At 42.6% G+C, this 19,885-nt stretch overlaps 1 protein-coding gene across 1 annotated transcript in view; it reads left to right on the top strand.

Annotated features, from left to right (window-relative positions):
- Positions 1–646: 646 nt before the first annotated feature.
- The window catches only part of ZCCHC14 (zinc finger CCHC-type containing 14), a 799,037-nt gene continuing 779,798 nt past the window's right edge, over positions 647–19,885 (top strand). The window contains exon 1 of the mRNA XM_078670582.1: positions 647–1,901. Within this exon, the coding sequence (XP_078526708.1) occupies positions 1,344–1,901 (558 nt within the window). The 5' untranslated portion in view covers positions 647–1,343. The remainder of the gene's footprint in view (positions 1,902–19,885) is intronic.

The following is a 19,885-nucleotide window of genomic DNA, read 5'->3' as shown; positions in this document are numbered from 1 at the left end:
TAATGGATTTGTGTTGTGGTTTCACGTGCACTGCTCTTGAAAAACTGCTTGTGTATTTTCAAGTGTTATGTTCTGATCTGTTGCCCTGGTTTCAGCTGTTGTTGATAGTGACATTCCAACTTGACTGTTCCTACGGATGGCAGCACTGACAGCAGCTCATGCCTTCATTTCGTGGGCAACCTATTTGAATGTTCTCTTTTTTAAATTTCCACTGAAAAAACCTGCTTGGATTTCTACCTACGGATACCGGAGCTTTATTTATGGAACTCACCATGTGTTTACTTCCGGCTCTGGCGAAGCAGTTACCATTTCTTTTTCCCGTTTTCTCTTACTTTTGTAGTTTCCGAGTTACCACTTGACAACTGGCCTAAGCAGCATCCTTATCCTACTTCAAACCAATCAAGCGTTAAAACGGCGATCGAGGTGGTGCCAATCAGGGAGCTTGGCTAACTCTACCACCAATCCGAGCCTTTGTTTAGACGGCACCCCCCATCTCTTCTAGGAGCCCGTGGCACCCTCGCCTGTCAAGTTGAGTGGCAGCAGACGTGTGCGTAGGCGTCTGATTGACATCCAATCAGCAAAGGACTGGAGAGCTGCCGGAGGGGCGGGTCTAGCCCTGAGAAGGAAAGGGCGTGGCCTTATGTCAGTTGGACTTGGTACTGCACGAGCGTTATTACCTTCGGCTTTTTTCGCGAAGGGGGTGCGTCAACGAGGGAAGGTAAACATAGCGGCACCGGCTCGGTGCCAGGCCCCGGGGTTCTTCAAGGAGAACCACAACTGCGAGGAGACAAGAGGCGGCCCTTTTAATTGTCAGCGGCTCGGGAAGAAAACCTCAGCGTTCCTGGGGCGGTGGAGGAAGCTTTCAGCGGCGCCGGTGAGCCCTCTGGGGACGGGAGCAGCCGTTCCCGAGGGCTCTTAGGTGGCGCCCCTCGTCTTCAGTGCTGCGATGGCCACTGCACTACTACGGCCACGGCCCACCCCAGGAAAGCAGTGAGCGGCGAGGGGGGAAGGAAGATGCGGCCTCTTGGACCGAGCTCTTTGGACCGTTAGGCGCCGAGGGAGCTCGGGAGCCTGGACCTGACAGTCCCCGCCACAGCGGCGTGGCTGCCACACCCCCTACAGAAGGACCGGACACCGGCTCTCCACCTGGTAATGCGCCTTCACACTGTCGCCTGACAGCCGCGACCCCCCAGGTCTGACACCCCTCTTTCATTACCTATTACGCACTTTTCCTTCTCCACATACACATCACATACCCCTGCTGGTGTTGTCCACTCCCAACTGGAAGGCCTGCTATCCCTTCCTGTGTAGGCCTCCCGTCCAGCCCCTGTGCCCCCTTCACCATGGTGGAGAAGCAGCGGTGCCCCTTGGAGAGGGCCGCCGCCTACCGCTGGTTCTCGGAGCTGAGCCCGGCTCAGCGGGTGGAGTTCCTCTGCGGCCTGCTAGACCTGTGCTTGCCGCTGGAACTGCGCTTCCTGGGCTGCTGCCTGGAGGACCTAGCCCGCAAGGACTACCACTCGCTCCGGGACTCCGAGATCCGCGCCAACAACCCGGCCGATCTGGCGCGCCTCACCAACCTGACGGACGAGCTGGTGCGCAGCCGGCTGCTGGTGTCCCTGGCGCTGCTGGGCTCCGAGAGCCGGGAGGCCGCCGCCGTGCTCTGCCGCACCCTCACCCACATGGACTCCATCATCAACAACTACGGGCTGCAGCTCAACGAGGCGCGCACGGCCGACGAGCTGCTGCTGCTCTTTACCATGGCCTGCAATCACCCGGCCTTCAGCTTCCACCAGCGCCAGCTGCTCCGGCAGGAGCTGGAGCAGCTGCAGGCCGTCATCGAGACCAGCGCCTCACCCGGCCCGGGAAGCCCCGGTGGTCAGAGTAGCCCTGGCTGCCGCAAGGTGAGTGGCTGGCGGCGTCTAGAGCGTGTGTGTCCCCATAACTGCAGCGTATGAGTTGAATATTTGGGATGAAGGGTGTAGTACTCTGCCAAAGCGCTGCTTCGCCAGGTAACACTGTTTTTGCGATATGTTGCTGCACACCGACAAGGGCGATCTGCAGGACATCAGTTTACCGGAGATTGGTGCATTTTTCACACGTGCTTAAGTTAGATTCTACCCTGGCGAGTATCTGTTTTCATGTGTACTGTAGTTACAATACATCGGTTTGTGAACCTGTTAGATATACTCCTGAACATCCGTTCACTGATTCGCATGGCTGTGCTTTTAGCTTCTGATAAGTTAATAGAGGTGACTGTTTAGTTTATATAAGCTGGTATATTGCGTAGTTTTTAAATGTTCACCTATTATATGCAGTATGTATGAGTCTTTCTACCAACATTTCTACCCCGTCTTCACACGAAAAATTGGACTAGGGGCTATTCCCATGTCTTTACAATTGGAAATTGTACCCAAGGACCAGGCTCCCCACCGCAAGATATCGGGTCTCAAAGTATCACATACGACACGTAAGGGTTTTGTGAATCTACTGTGAAAATCGAATAAAATGACACATTAGAGCTCCAGATTGAACAAAGCGGGAGCATTATTACAGAGACGCCAAAGCCAGAGAAGAAAGCTCACCACAGTTGAATTTTTCAAGCCTCACTTTTCATCCATAAACGTTCTATAATGGATATGACCAGAAGGGGATGTAACCAAGATCCACGGGAAGGGGGAATCTACATATGTGAATGGAAGATACAACACATCTGTCTAAAATAATTGAGGCATCCTTCCTACTTCTTACGCCCTCCTCCTGTCATTCTCCAGACCTTCCTCTTTTTCTCCTTGTAAATCTCTTCTCCCATCTACTCTATCTTCTTTCTGGTCTGTTCTTATTCTGGCCTATAACTCTTTAATTTAGCATGTACAGGAAATCATTATAAACACACCACCATCCTCCTAAACAAACTCATCTAACCTATGGCAGTGCTTCACCTGACTAACACAATGTTAAAAAACAACTCTGCTCTATCAGGAAAGCTAGAGTCAATTATTTAGCTTAAAAGCAATGCTACTAACTCCTTCTGAGAGGTATTAGGAATCCCCTAAAAAGCATCCCCGGACCCCCTCCCTCAGATTCAAGATGCAACACTCTAGCAATTTTTTTTTTGTTGGAGAAGGTTAATAATATCCTCCTTACACTTGGAGAGGTGAAAGAAGCAGTCAGCCCTCCAACAGTGGCATGAAGAATTAAGCATGTTCCCAGAAATCAGCCAAGAAGATACCATGGGGATCCTCAAATTCACAATATTGGCTCTCCACTGGATCATGCTCCTCCAGACATCATGTTTAAAGGTGGAAAGGAAGTAAGTGTGAACATTATCACCCTCCTCCCAGGTTCTAGCAAAATCTAAATACATTTGTTAACAGGAATATATGACGTTACAACGAATTCCGTTGCAACGCATGCCTTTACCACGCATGCGTTACAACGGAATTCGTTTACCACGCATTACATTTACCACAATTACTAGCGTGGTGACGTCATACGTCGTTAAGAGAAAGCGTAAGTTTATTTTCCGTTTTCTCTTAAACAACGCTGATATCCGACGTGACTTCAGGTGAGTTTCTTTTTTGGGGGGGAGACCCCCCCCAAGCCCCCCTATTTTTTCTTTTTACCTTTACCACATATACCTTTACTACAAACCTCGTAGTAAAGGTATGCGTGGTAAAGGCTTTCGTGTAAACCACGCATGCGTTGTACTGCATGCGTGGTTAACGATTTCGTTGTAAAGGCTTTGTTGTAATGGCCGTTTCCCTGTTAACAGACACCTCTTGCAATATGTAGAGACAAATGACATCTTACATATGCTTCAGACAGGCTTTAGACTGGGAAGCAGCACAGCAACAGCCCTGCTTGCAACCACAGAATAATTTAGAGCCATCCTGGATGAAGGGGGGGGGGGGGGGGGGGGAGGGCAGCTTCCCTAATTCTGTTGTACTTGAGTGCAGGTTTTGACACTTCCACCCAGTGCTAGTAAAAAGGCTGTAAGAGGCAGGGATAACTCTTAGAATAGGTCTTGTCGTTCCTCCATAGAACAACATTCCAAGTCTGCGAGGAGACTGTATTTTCAGAAAGTTACTCCCTCGGATGTGGAGTACCATAGGGGTCCTCATTGAGCCCCACTTTGTTCAGCCTATATGTCCTTCATCATCATAAAGGCTCATTTATCGATATCCTATGCTTTTTGACACCCACATTATTTTCTTAATCTCTCATCAAATGACCAGATCTTCCAACCAGCTCAATAACTTCCTAAACATGTTGTGACTGGATGTCAACCAGCAGTTTAAAGCAAAATGGGGAGAAAGGCGAGGTCTTGGTGGTTGGCAATAACCCTGCTAGGTGGATAGAGCACCATTGCCCACATTCTATGGGCAAACAATCTACACCCAAATAAGAGGTCTAGAACCTAGACACAACCTATTGATGGCAACACAGGCAAAAAAATTAGTGTCAACCTGTTTTGGCCTATTAAAGTCTTTAAGAAAGCTTTTGAGATGGCTTCTTGAACCATCCAGCAGCGTGGTAGTAAAATGACTGTTCATCTCACGATTGAAATATGGGAACTCCCTATATTTGGGGAACCCCAAGACAGTCATAAAAAGGCTACAAGTCCCACAGAATGCTGCAGCCCGCATACTATTGAAAATTCTCAAACACCAGTCCGGTTACTAAGGCTCTGGCAAACTTGCACTGGCTCCCAATATTCAAAAGAATTTACGCACCGAGTCATGTATAAGAAGGGCCCAGAGATGATCCAAAAACGATATTAACAGCCCATGATCCAACTAAAAAGCTATGCTCCACCAGCCAGCAACAGTTTGATATACCAAAGATAAAGCAAGCAAGGATTGGAGGACTGCCCTTTTAATTTCTGGCCCCAAAATCCTGGAATTCCTTGTCGCAGCATATAAGGAAAACAGAGTCTGAATTAACATTTCGAAAACTCCTAAAAGCTGCCCTTGTCAATTAAATTGGTGGACTGGAATGTTATCTGCAGGCGATCTTTGCGCTGGGAGGTCGGGTGGGTAGCCATTTGCTTTACAAATACCTATGAATATAATATATATTAAAGGATTTGGTTTGTGCAATGTAAGGTATAGGCTAATTTACTGACTATATGATTTATCAAATATATTTTAGCCAATTCCCCCCCCCCCCCCCTCCAGATTGACTAGGGCCCAGCAACTTTCACAGCAATAACGTTTTACAAAAACAAAACAAGCATTGACAACACCAGACTTACCCTAGACATTGCTCAATCTGTTAATCAACCTGCACACTGAGACCTGGATTCAAGTAAAACTGGGGGATGGGTCAACTCTTTTGAGACATATATCAGCAACGAAAGGTCTCGAGCAAGGTTGTGTGCTGGCCCCACCCTTTTCAATCTGTTCCTTGCAGACCTTATCCCGCTATTAAATTCTAGCAAATCACACTCTCCAAGGTTAGGGAACCTAGCCTTACCAGGCCTACTCAATGCAGATGACTTAGTTCTAATTAGTCAGACGAAGGTGGGCTTAAAGCATCTTCTACTTGATACAACTTTCAAATACTCTGAGGCAAACAACCTGAACATCAACTTGGAGAAAACCATGACAATCAAAAAGAACTCTAAGAAAACATCTGTCTGGTTTTGGGGTTATACCTGCATAGACTCAGCAACAGAATAAAAATATCTAGGAGTGATCATCAACAAAGACACCAGGTGAAAGAATAAAAGGGGGTATCTATAACTGTAAACTAAATCACGGGCATCTTAGTATCCCGAGGTCTGAGTAATACTCACGAGAAATAAAACGCCACTCAGGTCGTTCTATATATGAATTAAAAACAAAATATAACATAAAACATTAATCCCAAATAGTGCCTGTAATAGCGTAATCAACTGCCACTGTAATCATGTACCAGTACGCCAAGTAACAGAAGTCAACTTACATGTCAAAATGTCGCCACGTAATCTATAAACAAATGACATGGGGAAGCGTTAGCGTGTGCGCCTGCATAATCAGGCATATCAAAATACGAAACACGGAACGGGCTCCAAAAACGGAGCAGACGTGTAAAACTTACTTAATCAGCAGCTATGCGCCGGCTCTTCGAAGTCCGTGCTCGTTCACCGGTAACTACTCGGGACGCCCAGACATCAGAACCATCACGTGGTTAAGTAAACTGGTGACGCCAACGCGGCCCGTTAAGGCGGCGGCCATCTTAGCCTAATCACAGGCCATGGGATAAAGTGTAGTTCTTAAACATATAACAACAGTAAAGTGCAGAACAACCGGCTATAGCCATCATCGTGTAACATTACATAAAAAATTACATAAAAAACGTGTGCATATCGGAAAATTCAGAAAGATCAGCCAACACGGGCTAGTAATTCCTACACAGATGGATGGAGAGGAGGGCAGAAATATCCATGAGTGAGCAGTAAGGTATAAATAATCAGATAGCATTTACATCCATATAAACAATATAAACAGGCGCACAAGCAGTCAGGTCAAAGTAGCCAAATTGTGCCATTCAATAAAACTGTTAAGCCCATTTTCGACTGTGTCACACAACCAAATCAGTTTGTTTTCCCTTTGTGTCAGTAGTTTTTCGACATTGGGTCTTCTCCTTGTGCCTCTTACACATTCTATTACATACCATTTCATATCAGTAGGAGCATGCGACAGTTTAGTAAAGTGCTCAACTAGTGGTGCTGTCATAACTTTACATCTGATACGAGATTGATGCTGGGTAATCCGTTTTCTTATTTCCTGCGATGTTTTGCCTATGTAATAGAGGTCACACGGGCATTGAATGCAGTAAACCACATTTTTGGTCAGGCAGTTAGAATGATGTTTGAATACAAATGTTTTTTCGTTAATACAGCAACTTTTTTTGGCCTGAGTGGTGGCACAAGCAGTGCAGCTACCACAAGGGAAGTGTCCCACAATGGGGGCCAATCCCCAAATGTTTGGGAGGGTATTTGGTTTAGCCTCAGTGTAGGCTCTAACCAAGTGATCCCTTAGGTTTCTTCCCCTTTTGAACGCAAATCTTGGCATAGCCAATTGGGGTTCAACTTTTTTAATCAGATGCCAATTGCTTCTGATAATTTTGGTTATTGCTGTCGATTCTGTACCAAAAGTCAAGACACAAGTAGTTTGTTCAGTGTTGGAATCTGGAGTTCTTGACTGCTTTTTCTGCAGTAGGGCCTGTCGGTCATAAAACCAGGCACGCTTCATTGCGTGTTTTACCAGCCGATAGGGATATGCACGCATCACCAGTTTCTCTTGTAATACTTTGGCCTCCCGAAAATAATCCTCCCTTCTGGTACAGTTCCTCCGGATCCGGAGAAACTGGCCAAAAGGGAGGTTATCTCGCAGACTGCGGGGATGGTGGCTGCTGTATTTTAAGAGGGTGTTTCGAGCCGTCGGTTTGGTGTATAAGCTGACGGCAAGAGTCCCATCCACATGCATGATAGTTAAATCCAGAAAACTGATGCTGTTAGCATCACTTTCTAAGGTGAACTGTAAGTTTTTGTCTTTAGTATTCAGCCAACGATGAAAATCTTTTAATTCAGATTGTGTGCCTTCCCAAATTATACAAACATCGTCGATGTACCTTAAATAGTTTGCCAGATGTATTAGGAAGGGGTTATTCTCAAAAACCACTCGTTCCTCAAAGTTTGCAACAAACAAATTCGCTATTGTGGGGGCAAAAACCGCCCCCATGGCCACGCCCTTCAGTTGTACAAAAAAATCATTGTTAAAAAGAAAATAATTTTCGTATAGTGCAATCCTAGCACACTCGGTAATGAACCAGGTAGGTACTTGGTGGGGACGTGTACGGGTCTCTAAGATGTTACGGATCATTTCTACTGCCTCTGCCTGTTGTATGTTGGTGTATAGACTCTCGATGTCCATTGTAGCCAGGATGTTAAGTTCTGGGCTATAATGGACACCTTCGAGTTTGACAATCACGTCCCTACTGTCTTGAGTAAATGATCTTGTATTAGGGACAAAAGGTTTCAAAAAATGGTCAACGTATTCTGCCAGCGGCTGCAACACCGACTGGCAGCCAGCCACTATAGGTCTTCCAGGTGGTTGTTGGCTGTTCTTGTGGATCTTAGGCAGCGTATAAAACGCTGGAATACTGAAATCATCTTTATTTAAGTATTCGAATTCCTTTTTACTGATCCACAATCCCTCATAGCCCTTAGTTGTCAGGGTCAGAATAAGTTTTCTAATTCTGGTAGTAGGGTCACAGGAGAGCTTTTTATAATGTTCAGGGTTGGCAAGTTGTCTTAAAGCCTCTTGATCATATGAGATTTTATCTTGTAAAATGATCCCACCGCCCTTATCGGCCGGTTTGACCACAAGGTCATCTCGTTCCGCCAATGTTTTAATGGTAGACATATCATCTTTGGACAAATTGAACTTCACAAACTTTCTGTTTTGGAAGAGCTGCTCTATTTCTGTCAAGACCACATTCTCAAAAGTGATTATTTCTTTAGGGATCAAATTATTTGCCGGGAAGAATGTTGAAGGGCACTTCAAACCACTGATGTTTATAGGTGTAATAGTGGTATTATTATGAAAAAAGTTTTTTAATCTTAAGGTTCTGAAAAATCTATGTGTCTCAACCAAAATAGAAAAGAGATCATTACGATTCGTAGGTACAAAAGAAAGACCATGGCTCAACACTTCAACTTCTCTAGTACTTAATTGGTACGAGGACAAATTAAAAATGGGAACAATCTCCGTATTAGAGTGGTTTGTCATGATGGTATTTGTCATTGTATTGGATGTCGTGCTTACCACTCGTAATAATTGTTCCGGGTTTGTCTGAACCCTGGAGTATACTGGTTGCGAAACCAGCCTCGTCTGCGGTTCCGAGCCCGTCCCCTGTGTGGCGTCTGACCTCTTCCTAAAAAAGGAGTAGAATTATTGCCTCTATTTGACCTGAAAGAGGAGGTAGATCTGTTCAGATTATCCTCAGAATTAGAGGAGCCTGAATCCGAAAAGGTGGTGTGTTTAGGTCCTTGGTACCCTTGGTTGTTAGTATGCTGAAAAAAGTCTTTTTTTAGGTACGGATAGGTGCGTTCCCGACTATAATTTCTCAAATCTCTTTGTAATTTTTCAGTTTTCTTAAGGATATTGGTCCGTTGAAATTCAGCTATAGTGGTATCAAGTTTGCTCAAAAAATCATTCGTATCAGTAATTGCAGGATCTTCGCGTATTTGTTTTTCCAAGTCAGCGATTTCCGTCTTAAGTTTCTCAATAAGTCGTGTGGCTGTCTCTATGCTCAGCACCATCCAACTTATGGAACATTTATTAGAAACAAAGCTGAAGCCGGTCTTGTATTCCTCGTCTTCTACAAAAATGCAAGGAATGTTCCTTACTTGTAGGCCTATAGGGATGATATTATTCGCAAGGCAGTCTCTTAGGAATTTGGCGTGCAATTCTGTGCGAATTAGTTTCTTGTGCAATCTTTCTAAGTTATTACGTATATATAAGTGGTTGTTGTGAATGACTCCTACCTGGACATTTAGCTTATCTATCTGATATTACCCAGTCCCGGTGGGATTATTGGGTGGCTCTATTCTATATATTGTTACTTAGCGCAGACATCGTCTGCAAGGGCCCTTATTCAAGTGGTTTGTTGTTTATGTTGGAGTATATATGTCAGCTTACATATAATTGTTTGTTACATGTTGTATTGTAAAATATACATATTGTTTTGTTTAATGCACTAAATTGGGGTGTCATTATTTAAATGTCGGAACTTGAAACCATCACCTACACAGATGATTACATCAAAACTATTGCAGGTGGACCGTCACTTCTAGGTCCTCAACTTAATACCGTTGGCCCTAGCTCTGCACAAAGTACACTACGTAATAACTTAGAAAGATTGCACAAGAAACTAATTCGCACAGAATTGCACGCCAAATTCCTAAGAGACTGCCTTGCGAATAATATCATCCCTATAGGCCTACAAGTAAGGAACATTCCTTGCATTTTTGTAGAAGACGAGGAATACAAGACCGGCTTCAGCTTTGTTTCTAATAAATGTTCCATAAGTTGGATGGTGCTGAGCATAGAGACAGCCACACGACTTATTGAGAAACTTAAGACGGAAATCGCTGACTTGGAAAAACAAATACGCGAAGATCCTGCAATTACTGATACGAATGATTTTTTGAGCAAACTTGATACCACTATAGCTGAATTTCAACGGACCAATATCCTTAAGAAAACTGAAAAATTACAAAGAGATTTGAGAAATTATAGTCGGGAACGCACCTATCCGTACCTAAAAAAAGACTTTTTTCAGCATACTAACAACCAAGGGTACCAAGGACCTAAACACACCACCTTTTCGGATTCAGGCTCCTCTAATTCTGAGGATAATCTGAACAGATCTACCTCCTCTTTCAGGTCAAATAGAGGCAATAATTCTACTCCTTTTTTAGGAAGAGGTCAGACGCCACACAGGGGACGGGCTCGGAACCGCAGACGAGGCTGGTTTCGCAACCAGTATACTCCAGGGTTCAGACAAACCCGGAACAATTATTACGAGTGGTAAGCACGACATCCAATACAATGACAAATACCATCATGACAAACCACTCTAATACGGAGATTGTTCCCATTTTTAATTTGTCCTCGTACCAATTAAGTACTAGAGAAGTTGAAGTGTTGAGCCATGGTCTTTCTTTTGTACCTACGAATCGTAATGATCTCTTTTCTATTTTGGTTGAGACACATAGATTTTTCAGAACCTTAAGATTAAAAAACTTTTTTCATAATAATACCACTATTACACCTATAAACATCAGTGGTTTGAAGTGCCCTTCAACATTCTTCCCGGCAAATAATTTGATCCCTAAAGAAATAATCACTTTTGAGAATGTGGTCTTGACAGAAATAGAGCAGCTCTTCCAAAACAGAAAGTTTGTGAAGTTCAATTTGTCCAAAGATGATATGTCTACCATTAAAACATTGGCGGAACGAGATGACCTTGTGGTCAAACCGGCCGATAAGGGCGGTGGGATCATTTTACAAGATAAAATCTCATATGATCAAGAGGCTTTAAGACAACTTGCCAACCCTGAACATTATAAAAAGCTCTCCTGTGACCCTACTACCAGAATTAGAAAACTTATTCTGACCCTGACAACTAAGGGCTATGAGGGATTGTGGATCAGTAAAAAGGAATTCGAATACTTAAATAAAGATGATTTCAGTATTCCAGCGTTTTATACGCTGCCTAAGATCCACAAGAACAGCCAACAACCACCTGGAAGACCTATAGTGGCTGGCTGCCAGTCGGTGTTGCAGCCGCTGGCAGAATACGTTGACCATTTTTTGAAACCTTTTGTCCCTAATACAAGATCATTTACTCAAGACAGTAGGGACGTGATTGTCAAACTCGAAGGTGTCCATTATAGCCCAGAACTTAACATCCTGGCTACAATGGACATCGAGAGTCTATACACCAACATACAACAGGCAGAGGCAGTAGAAATGATCCGTAACATCTTAGAGACCCGTACACGTCCCCACCAAGTACCTACCTGGTTCATTACCGAGTGTGCTAGGATTGCACTATACGAAAATTATTTTCTTTTTAACAATGATTTTTTTGTACAACTGAAGGGCGTGGCCATGGGGGCGGTTTTTGCCCCCACAATAGCGAATTTGTTTGTTGCAAACTTTGAGGAACGAGTGGTTTTTGAGAATAACCCCTTCCTAATACATCTGGCAAACTATTTAAGGTACATCGACGATGTTTGTATAATTTGGGAAGGCACACAATCTGAATTAAAAGATTTTCATCGTTGGCTGAATACTAAAGACAAAAACTTACAGTTCACCTTAGAAAGTGATGCTAACAGCATCAGTTTTCTGGATTTAACTATCATGCATGTGGATGGGACTCTTGCCGTCAGCTTATACACCAAACCGACGGCTCGAAACACCCTCTTAAAATACAGCAGCCACCATCCCCGCAGTCTGCGAGATAACCTCCCTTTTGGCCAGTTTCTCCGGATCCGGAGGAACTGTACCAGAAGGGAGGATTATTTTCGGGAGGCCAAAGTATTACAAGAGAAACTGGTGATGCGTGCATATCCCTATCGGCTGGTAAAACACGCAATGAAGCGTGCCTGGTTTTATGACCGACAGGCCCTACTGCAGAAAAAGCAGTCAAGAACTCCAGATTCCAACACTGAACAAACTACTTGTGTCTTGACTTTTGGTACAGAATCGACAGCAATAACCAAAATTATCAGAAGCAATTGGCATCTGATTAAAAAAGTTGAACCCCAATTGGCTATGCCAAGATTTGCGTTCAAAAGGGGAAGAAACCTAAGGGATCACTTGGTTAGAGCCTACACTGAGGCTAAACCAAATACCCTCCCAAACATTTGGGGATTGGCCCCCATTGTGGGACACTTCCCTTGTGGTAGCTGCACTGCTTGTGCCACCACTCAGGCCAAAAAAAGTTGCTGTATTAACGAAAAAACATTTGTATTCAAACATCATTCTAACTGCCTGACCAAAAATGTGGTTTACTGCATTCAATGCCCGTGTGACCTCTATTACATAGGCAAAACATCGCAGGAAATAAGAAAACGGATTACCCAGCATCAATCTCGTATCAGATGTAAAGTTATGACAGCACCACTAGTTGAGCACTTTACTAAACTGTCGCATGCTCCTACTGATATGAAATGGTATGTAATAGAATGTGTAAGAGGCACAAGGAGAAGACCCAATGTCGAAAAACTACTGACACAAAGGGAAAACAAACTGATTTGGTTGTGTGACACAGTCGAAAATGGGCTTAACAGTTTTATTGAATGGCACAATTTGGCTACTTTGACCTGACTGCTTGTGCGCCTGTTTATATTGTTTATATGGATGTAAATGCTATCTGATTATTTATACCTTACTGCTCACTCATGGATATTTCTGCCCTCCTCTCCATCCATCTGTGTAGGAATTACTAGCCCGTGTTGGCTGATCTTTCTGAATTTTCCGATATGCACACGTTTTTTATGTAATTTTTTATGTAATGTTACACGATGATGGCTATAGCCGGTTGTTCTGCACTTTACTGTTGTTATATGTTTAAGAACTACACTTTATCCCATGGCCTGTGATTAGGCTAAGATGGCCGCCGCCTTAACGGGCCGCGTTGGCGTCACCAGTTTACTTAACCACGTGATGGTTCTGATGTCTGGGCGTCCCGAGTAGTTACCGGTGAACGAGCACGGACTTCGAAGAGCCGGCGCATAGCTGCTGATTAAGTAAGTTTTACACGTCTGCTCCGTTTTTGGAGCCCGTTCCGTGTTTCGTATTTTGATATGCCTGATTATGCAGGCGCACACGCTAACGCTTCCCCATGTCATTTGTTTATAGATTACGTGGCGACATTTTGACATGTAAGTTGACTTCTGTTACTTGGCGTACTGGTACATGATTACAGTGGCAGTTGATTACGCTATTACAGGCACTATTTGGGATTAATGTTTTATGTTATATTTTGTTTTTAATTCATATATAGAACGACCTGAGTGGCGTTTTATTTCTCGTGAGTATTACTCAGACCTCGGGATACTAAGATGCCCGTGATTTAGTTTACAGTTATAGATACCCCCTTTTATTCTTTCACCTGGTGTGTTTTTCACTGAAGATTACACGCATTTGGCGAGATGTGGAATATTAGTCACACAATTATACCACCTCTTGTAGTACTGAACCCGCATGCTCACTGGCTGCATGTTCTAGTTGGTGTGGTTTTTAGTAGTTTTTTAGTAGTTAACATGCTATTGGGCTTCACTTTGTTGGTTTTTTGTGTTGGTCTGTGCTAAGCTGGATATTGGTCTCCATGTGCCTCAGGGTTTATTATTGTTATTGTTGTGTTTATACTAGACATTGCTGTGCAACGTCTTTGTCCTGAAGATGGTCCGACGGATCTACTTGACCAGCATGGACCGAAACGTCGACGCTTAACACCTGACATGCAATACACTGTATAATTCACTGTGCAAATTGATTTGTGAATTTCTATGTGTAATTACTTACTTTGTTGTGGTTTAGAGTACGTAGCCACACATTTTGCTGTAGGTGTATGTAGACTAGCATTTAGTTTACATGTTATGTTAGTCTGTCTGTTGCCAGTTTTTGAAAAAATCTAAATTGCATAATCAAAAATAAAGTGAATATATTTTTGATATAAACCCTCGGGTCACTCTATTGATTTGTGGGATCACTCATGTGACACTGATAAATATAAAGTGGTTGTTGTGAATGACTCCTACCTGGACATTTAGCTTATCTATCTGATATTACCCAGTCCCGGTGGGATTATTGGGTGGCTCTATTCTATATATCATCAACAAAGACGGCATTTCACAGCCCAAAGGGACTCCAAGAGGAAGTGAATAACTCGAGAGGAAGTGAATAGCCCTTGCAGTCTCATTAAGAAATGTCAACTCTAAGCTGAGTGGCTCCTCGCTTGCCCCATTAGCCGAAGTAATACGGGCAAAACTCCTATCCACAATAGCTTATGGGAGTGAGGCACAGAGGGGCAGGGACTCCAAGCTCCTAGATGGCACGGTTGCAAAAGCATAGAGAATAATCTTTGGCTTACCACAAAGAGTGTCTCCGGCACAGATCAGGCTTGAGTTCGGTGTTCCGAAACAGACCCTCGCAAGACTAGGCGCAATAGCCCTCTTTTGGGTCAAAATACGGAAATCAAAATCAGGAACTCAATTGGTGCTTGTGGTCAGAACTACAACATAAAATGTCATCACCTCTGCAAAATATCTACAAGCAATTCTGACCACCGTAGGTAGGGCTTATTGAGCTCTGGGAAACACCTACCAGTCACTGTCTTTTTAAAAAAAATAGCAAAGAAAACAGTAAAGCGCCTATCCTGGATTGAGGACAAAGCAGCCTTATCCAAGAGGACACATGGCCGGATGACTCTGAGCACCTATTCACTCCCACTGCCGAAAAATACCAAGCCCTGGGGTTTGCCAGATCCACTAAAATCCAATTCCTAAAGTACTGACTTGGCCTTAAACCATGCACAAAGCACTTTCCGCACTGGCTAAAAAGCCAATCCGGCTCACCTGCCGCTTGTGCGGCACAGCGCAGGAACACATGCTGCAACTTCTCTGCACTTAGAAAGAACTGAGACAAGAAGGATAACTGTTTTTAAAACCACTTTTTAATTATAGAGGTATCTGCATGAGGAGGCAAGTGGTGCTGGCGTGTTTTGCACCCTAGGACATGCAGCTGAACTGTCACCTGTTAAAGTTTTTGAGGCAGGTGGAGAAGAAAATGCCACAATAGCGACAGGCATACCTCACTAACATCGGGCAGAGCAATATTACTGCCTAAACGTAATAAGGGTAAAAGTTGCTAAGTTAATGTATTAATTACTAAATCCTGCATTTGAATATAACAGATCAACTGATTTAAATTTATTTTAACTGATTTTTATTAATCCCCTTTTATTTTTCCCTTAAAATTGCTATTAATAATGACAATTTTCACGATAAAATCTGTAGCAATGGTTTTTAGTATCTACGCTAATAAAAAAATAAAACTTGAAACTTGACATCCAACACCACACTTACTTGTTTTGCCAGGATTTATTATACCATGGTCTCGCGTACAGTAGGCTAGTATCAAAGCATAGGAGTACATACTTCTTATTTGGAATACTCTTAAAAAAAAAAAATAATAATAATGGATCACTCATTGCAATCAAAGTCACAGTATAATGTCACAGGTTAACCCTGTGACATTTTAAACTATTGATGTGTCTGCAGGTCTCTTTAAACAGTTATCACAGCAAATACAGGCTCTTTTTGTGACTTTATGGTTTGAGACCGTGGACTTAACTAAAGTATAAGAATTAGGGCAGGTACATTTTAACTAATTTATATGGGAGACGTTTCTATAGGTTTTATTTGGAAAAACATTGAGATAGCACTGTTACAAGTAGGCAAGAACTGATATCTTCTACATTTTCAATACCAGTGTAAGTACTGCACCACCATCAACATCTTGACGTGACAGCCATCTTTCGCCTCTTCTGTTATAATTTTATCCAGCAAACTCATCACACCTTTACTTTTAGCAGCTTAGACTAAGAAACGCACTGATGTATATTTTTCACATAATGAACACCAATATAAACCATTTATTTCAGAGTTTCAAAACATTACATTCACTAAGTGATAATTGCTAACAATTTATTGTTAATGTTAGCTTTTGAATTGTTAGTTGAAGTAGTATTTTTGTGTAAAATGATGTACCTCATTTCACTTCGAGCCAAGTAATCTCTCCTATCCATTGTTTACCTTTTGGGAATTCAGTTACTGCGTGGGAAGCACAAGAGTACTACTGGGAGGTCTCCTTCCAAAAGTGTGATTAATGAACGTTTTGATATTCATTAAACTTAATGGTAATACTCTATGCTTGGAATACTTTCACACTGTACGTTGTCTGGTATGAAAGGATTTCTTTTGTGGTTGACCTAGTTTGATGTTCCGAGGGTCTTAGTAAACCCTGTGGGGCGACAGCCCAGTCCTATATTCAGGCCATTTTCCCCAATCAGAAATGGGACTTATTAGAAGTCTGAGCTCATTCAACATCCGCCCAGTGTGTGTTGTCATTGCACTGTAGCAGTGGTGTTTTTTTTTTTACGTATATAATTGATTATTCAGGCTAGCATAAAAAGTCCAAATAGTTAATTATGGGATTTTCACTTACTCTTGATTTTTTTTTTTTTTTTAATACACTGGCCTGTTTGCTTACTTAGACCCCATGAATGGAACACTTCTTATAATTGCCATTTTGTACTCCCGTCTAAGTTTCTTATGTATGTATAATACTAATGACCAACTCTCACTACATCTTGGAAAGCAAGCGCCACAATTTTCTTTAACTGTGCAACAGAAAAATCCATATGTTTAGTCTGCTTCAAATAGAAAAGGGAAATATTGTACTGGGATGGACTGCGACGCACCTCAAAGATATTATTGCTTATGAACCTTGAAGTGCAGAGAAACCAAAGGTAGAGCTGTGAGCACACTGCATAGGAGAAAGGGGAAGGGTTCTTTGTGATACCTTCCTCGTGTTCTCCGTTTACAACATAGGTTTTTGTGAGACTTTCACCATGCTGCAAATGTGTTTTTATTTACCCTTTTCGTCTGTTGGCGTTGTCTACTAATTATAGAGAGAAGTTATGACATGTTCTTCACTGTCCTCTTGGAACCTCTGTGGTGGGGAGAATATACAACGCCCTCCTTAGTCTTTGGTTAGTTTGCTGGAGCCCCTATACAGACCTACCCTCTTGTGCATTTATAGGATTGGCCAGTGAAGCCTCTGTTCGGCAAGCTTGCAGAGAATCCTTTAGAGTCCTAGTGGCATTTTGTTCATTGAATCCTCTGCATACTAAATTTGCACCCACGGTGGGGAACGGGGGGGGGGGGGGGCAACCAAGTGTGGTTCTCAGATACCTATAATCTGAGATTAGTAAAAAAAAACTCTAAGGTAGGGGACCTCCTATGGTACCTTTTGAAAATACAATCTCTCCCTTGGATAGGCGAGTTGCCCCTTATTCTGAATTTGGCCAGCTTCTGGAACAGATAAAGCGCTGGTGCACACGTGCTGAAAAACGATGGGCATTCATTGCCTTCTCCGTCTACAATATTTCATACTAACTGGGGTCCCTGCATTACTGTCATTATCTTGGGGCTGGGAAAGATGAGGCTCGCATCACAATACTGCAAATGCCCCAGTTTATTCGGCATCAACACTTTTCTTAGAAGTTTGATCACATGTTAGAGTGGACTGCACAAATCTGATACAAAGTAACCTGCATACTTGCTCTCTTAGGACATGTTATGTCCCCTCGGCCTTTTTGATATGGGTTATATCTACAGTGTTGACTTTGTTAGAAATAAGCAGGTCCTATTAGCTCCGTACAAGGGTTTGACCAAGAGCAGTGGTATTAAGCCTCTGACAGGTAACCAACTTGGATGTAGCCAACCTGGTTCTGTCCACAGCAATAATAAATCAAATATCATTATATGGCTGGCCTCTGTTGGTGTATTACCTTTTCTCACTTCCCAACAAATTCTCGCTACAGCGAATACAGTACACATTTATATACATGCAACGTCAAAAGAACATCTTCAGGTAGAGCCAAGAGGGGTAGAAAGTTTTTTTTCCTAATGTCAAATTGCTTAAAATATGGTATATAAAAAGATGCAATCGCCTAACAAGAGCAACACTACGAAGGGTTAGTTAAGAATTTTGACCACCAATCCAGTTTCTACCATCATTGTTCACTTAGAGGAAAGATCAGAGACGCACAGTAGAATAGAAAGTGGAAGGGTGGTAAGGACATAGTTATTTTCTCTCCTCTTGTGTAGCAACTAGCTGCTAAGTCTGCCCCTGCATATCCAGTGGCAGTGTTGTAGCTGCCTTATACTAACATGGCACAAGCTACTCATTACTAATCTTGGTGAGATGCACACTACAATAGTCAGTCTCTATAACACTAAAATGAGTGTCTGACAATATCGCCGCATCAGACTTAATTACCAGTGTGTCTCCATACCATTACGCAACTCCGTATTTGCTGATAAAATAAAGGAAACATCACTTTCAAAAATTTTGATAAGGTTCTCTGCCTCCAGCTTGCGGATTCATCACCACAAAGGCTTGTTTCAGGCCCTACAGCCCTTATTAAATACTTGCTTCTCTTTGTATTCCAAAATAACCCAACTTCATAATACTTGAGGAGAGAAAGACAGTAACATTATTTAGCTTTACCTGTTGGGCATTAATCTCTTTAAATTTAAATATAGTCCCACAGTGGGATTCAGATGGTGCTAACCATCCTTAATATTTTCACTTCATTCTCAGCTTCTGCATCTTCCTCTCTTTACATACAAGTAGAGTGAAAACAAATCGACCTGATAGAATTTTTTTCTATATTATCAATACTTCACTAGAACCCTAACCAGGGAGTATTAAACACAAGGCCCTTTTTTATGACTCACCCCTTCAAATGTGGAAGCTTACACGAGTTGCACTTTCCATATATGTTTAAGACTTATCATAAACTTTTGGTTTTATATAAAAAAGTCGGTAGAACTGATCTTTCACCTGTCCTGTTCCAAATTGTAGTCAACCATACTTCTTTGAAATAAAAAAGCATTCATAGTATTTGGGAGCCTAATGCCATTTGCACATCAGCACTGCTTTTCTTATTCTTGCCGAACATCCCAATAAAAACACTTGTAGAAATGTATGGTATACTGCTAATAAACTATCATACATTTGTTGCCAATATACTGTAATACCTTCATACCTCCTTAAGAGTTTTCAGTGTCAGTGGAAAGGTACGACACATCATCATCCACTTAGCAGTACCTTTCAACATAGAAGAGGGAGAAGGGCTTAGTCTTGGTTGCTGTGATATTCGTATGTGCAGCCGCAAGTAAAGCTCCAGAGGCAAAAGTAGAAGCCCTGACAGTGTCAAATGAAATATCTCCCAAAAGTTCAAAATGCCTCTCAGATCTTTCCAATAAATTAACTTGGTTCTTTCGAATTTCTTCAAAAATGATCTTAAAGTCAGTCGTTAATGATTGGCAGGTATTATACGCACTATATACACCACCCCTTAAAGGCAAATGAGCTCCCACATACACTTTCTTGAAGGCCCAATGAACTTTCTTTTCATCTGGATCCTTTAAGATAGCCATCTCGGTTCTCCCCACCAAGCTTGCCACCACAGTGTCCTCATGAATAGAATCTGGAAGAATCTACTCCAACCTCTCAAAGGGTAACAT

This window comes from Lissotriton helveticus, chromosome 12 (assembly GCF_964261635.1).
Source record: "Lissotriton helveticus chromosome 12, aLisHel1.1, whole genome shotgun sequence".
Taxonomy (NCBI): domain Eukaryota; kingdom Metazoa; phylum Chordata; class Amphibia; order Caudata; family Salamandridae; genus Lissotriton; species Lissotriton helveticus.
Note: the sequence above shows the minus strand (reverse complement) of the source record. Positions and strands in the feature narration are given on the sequence as shown.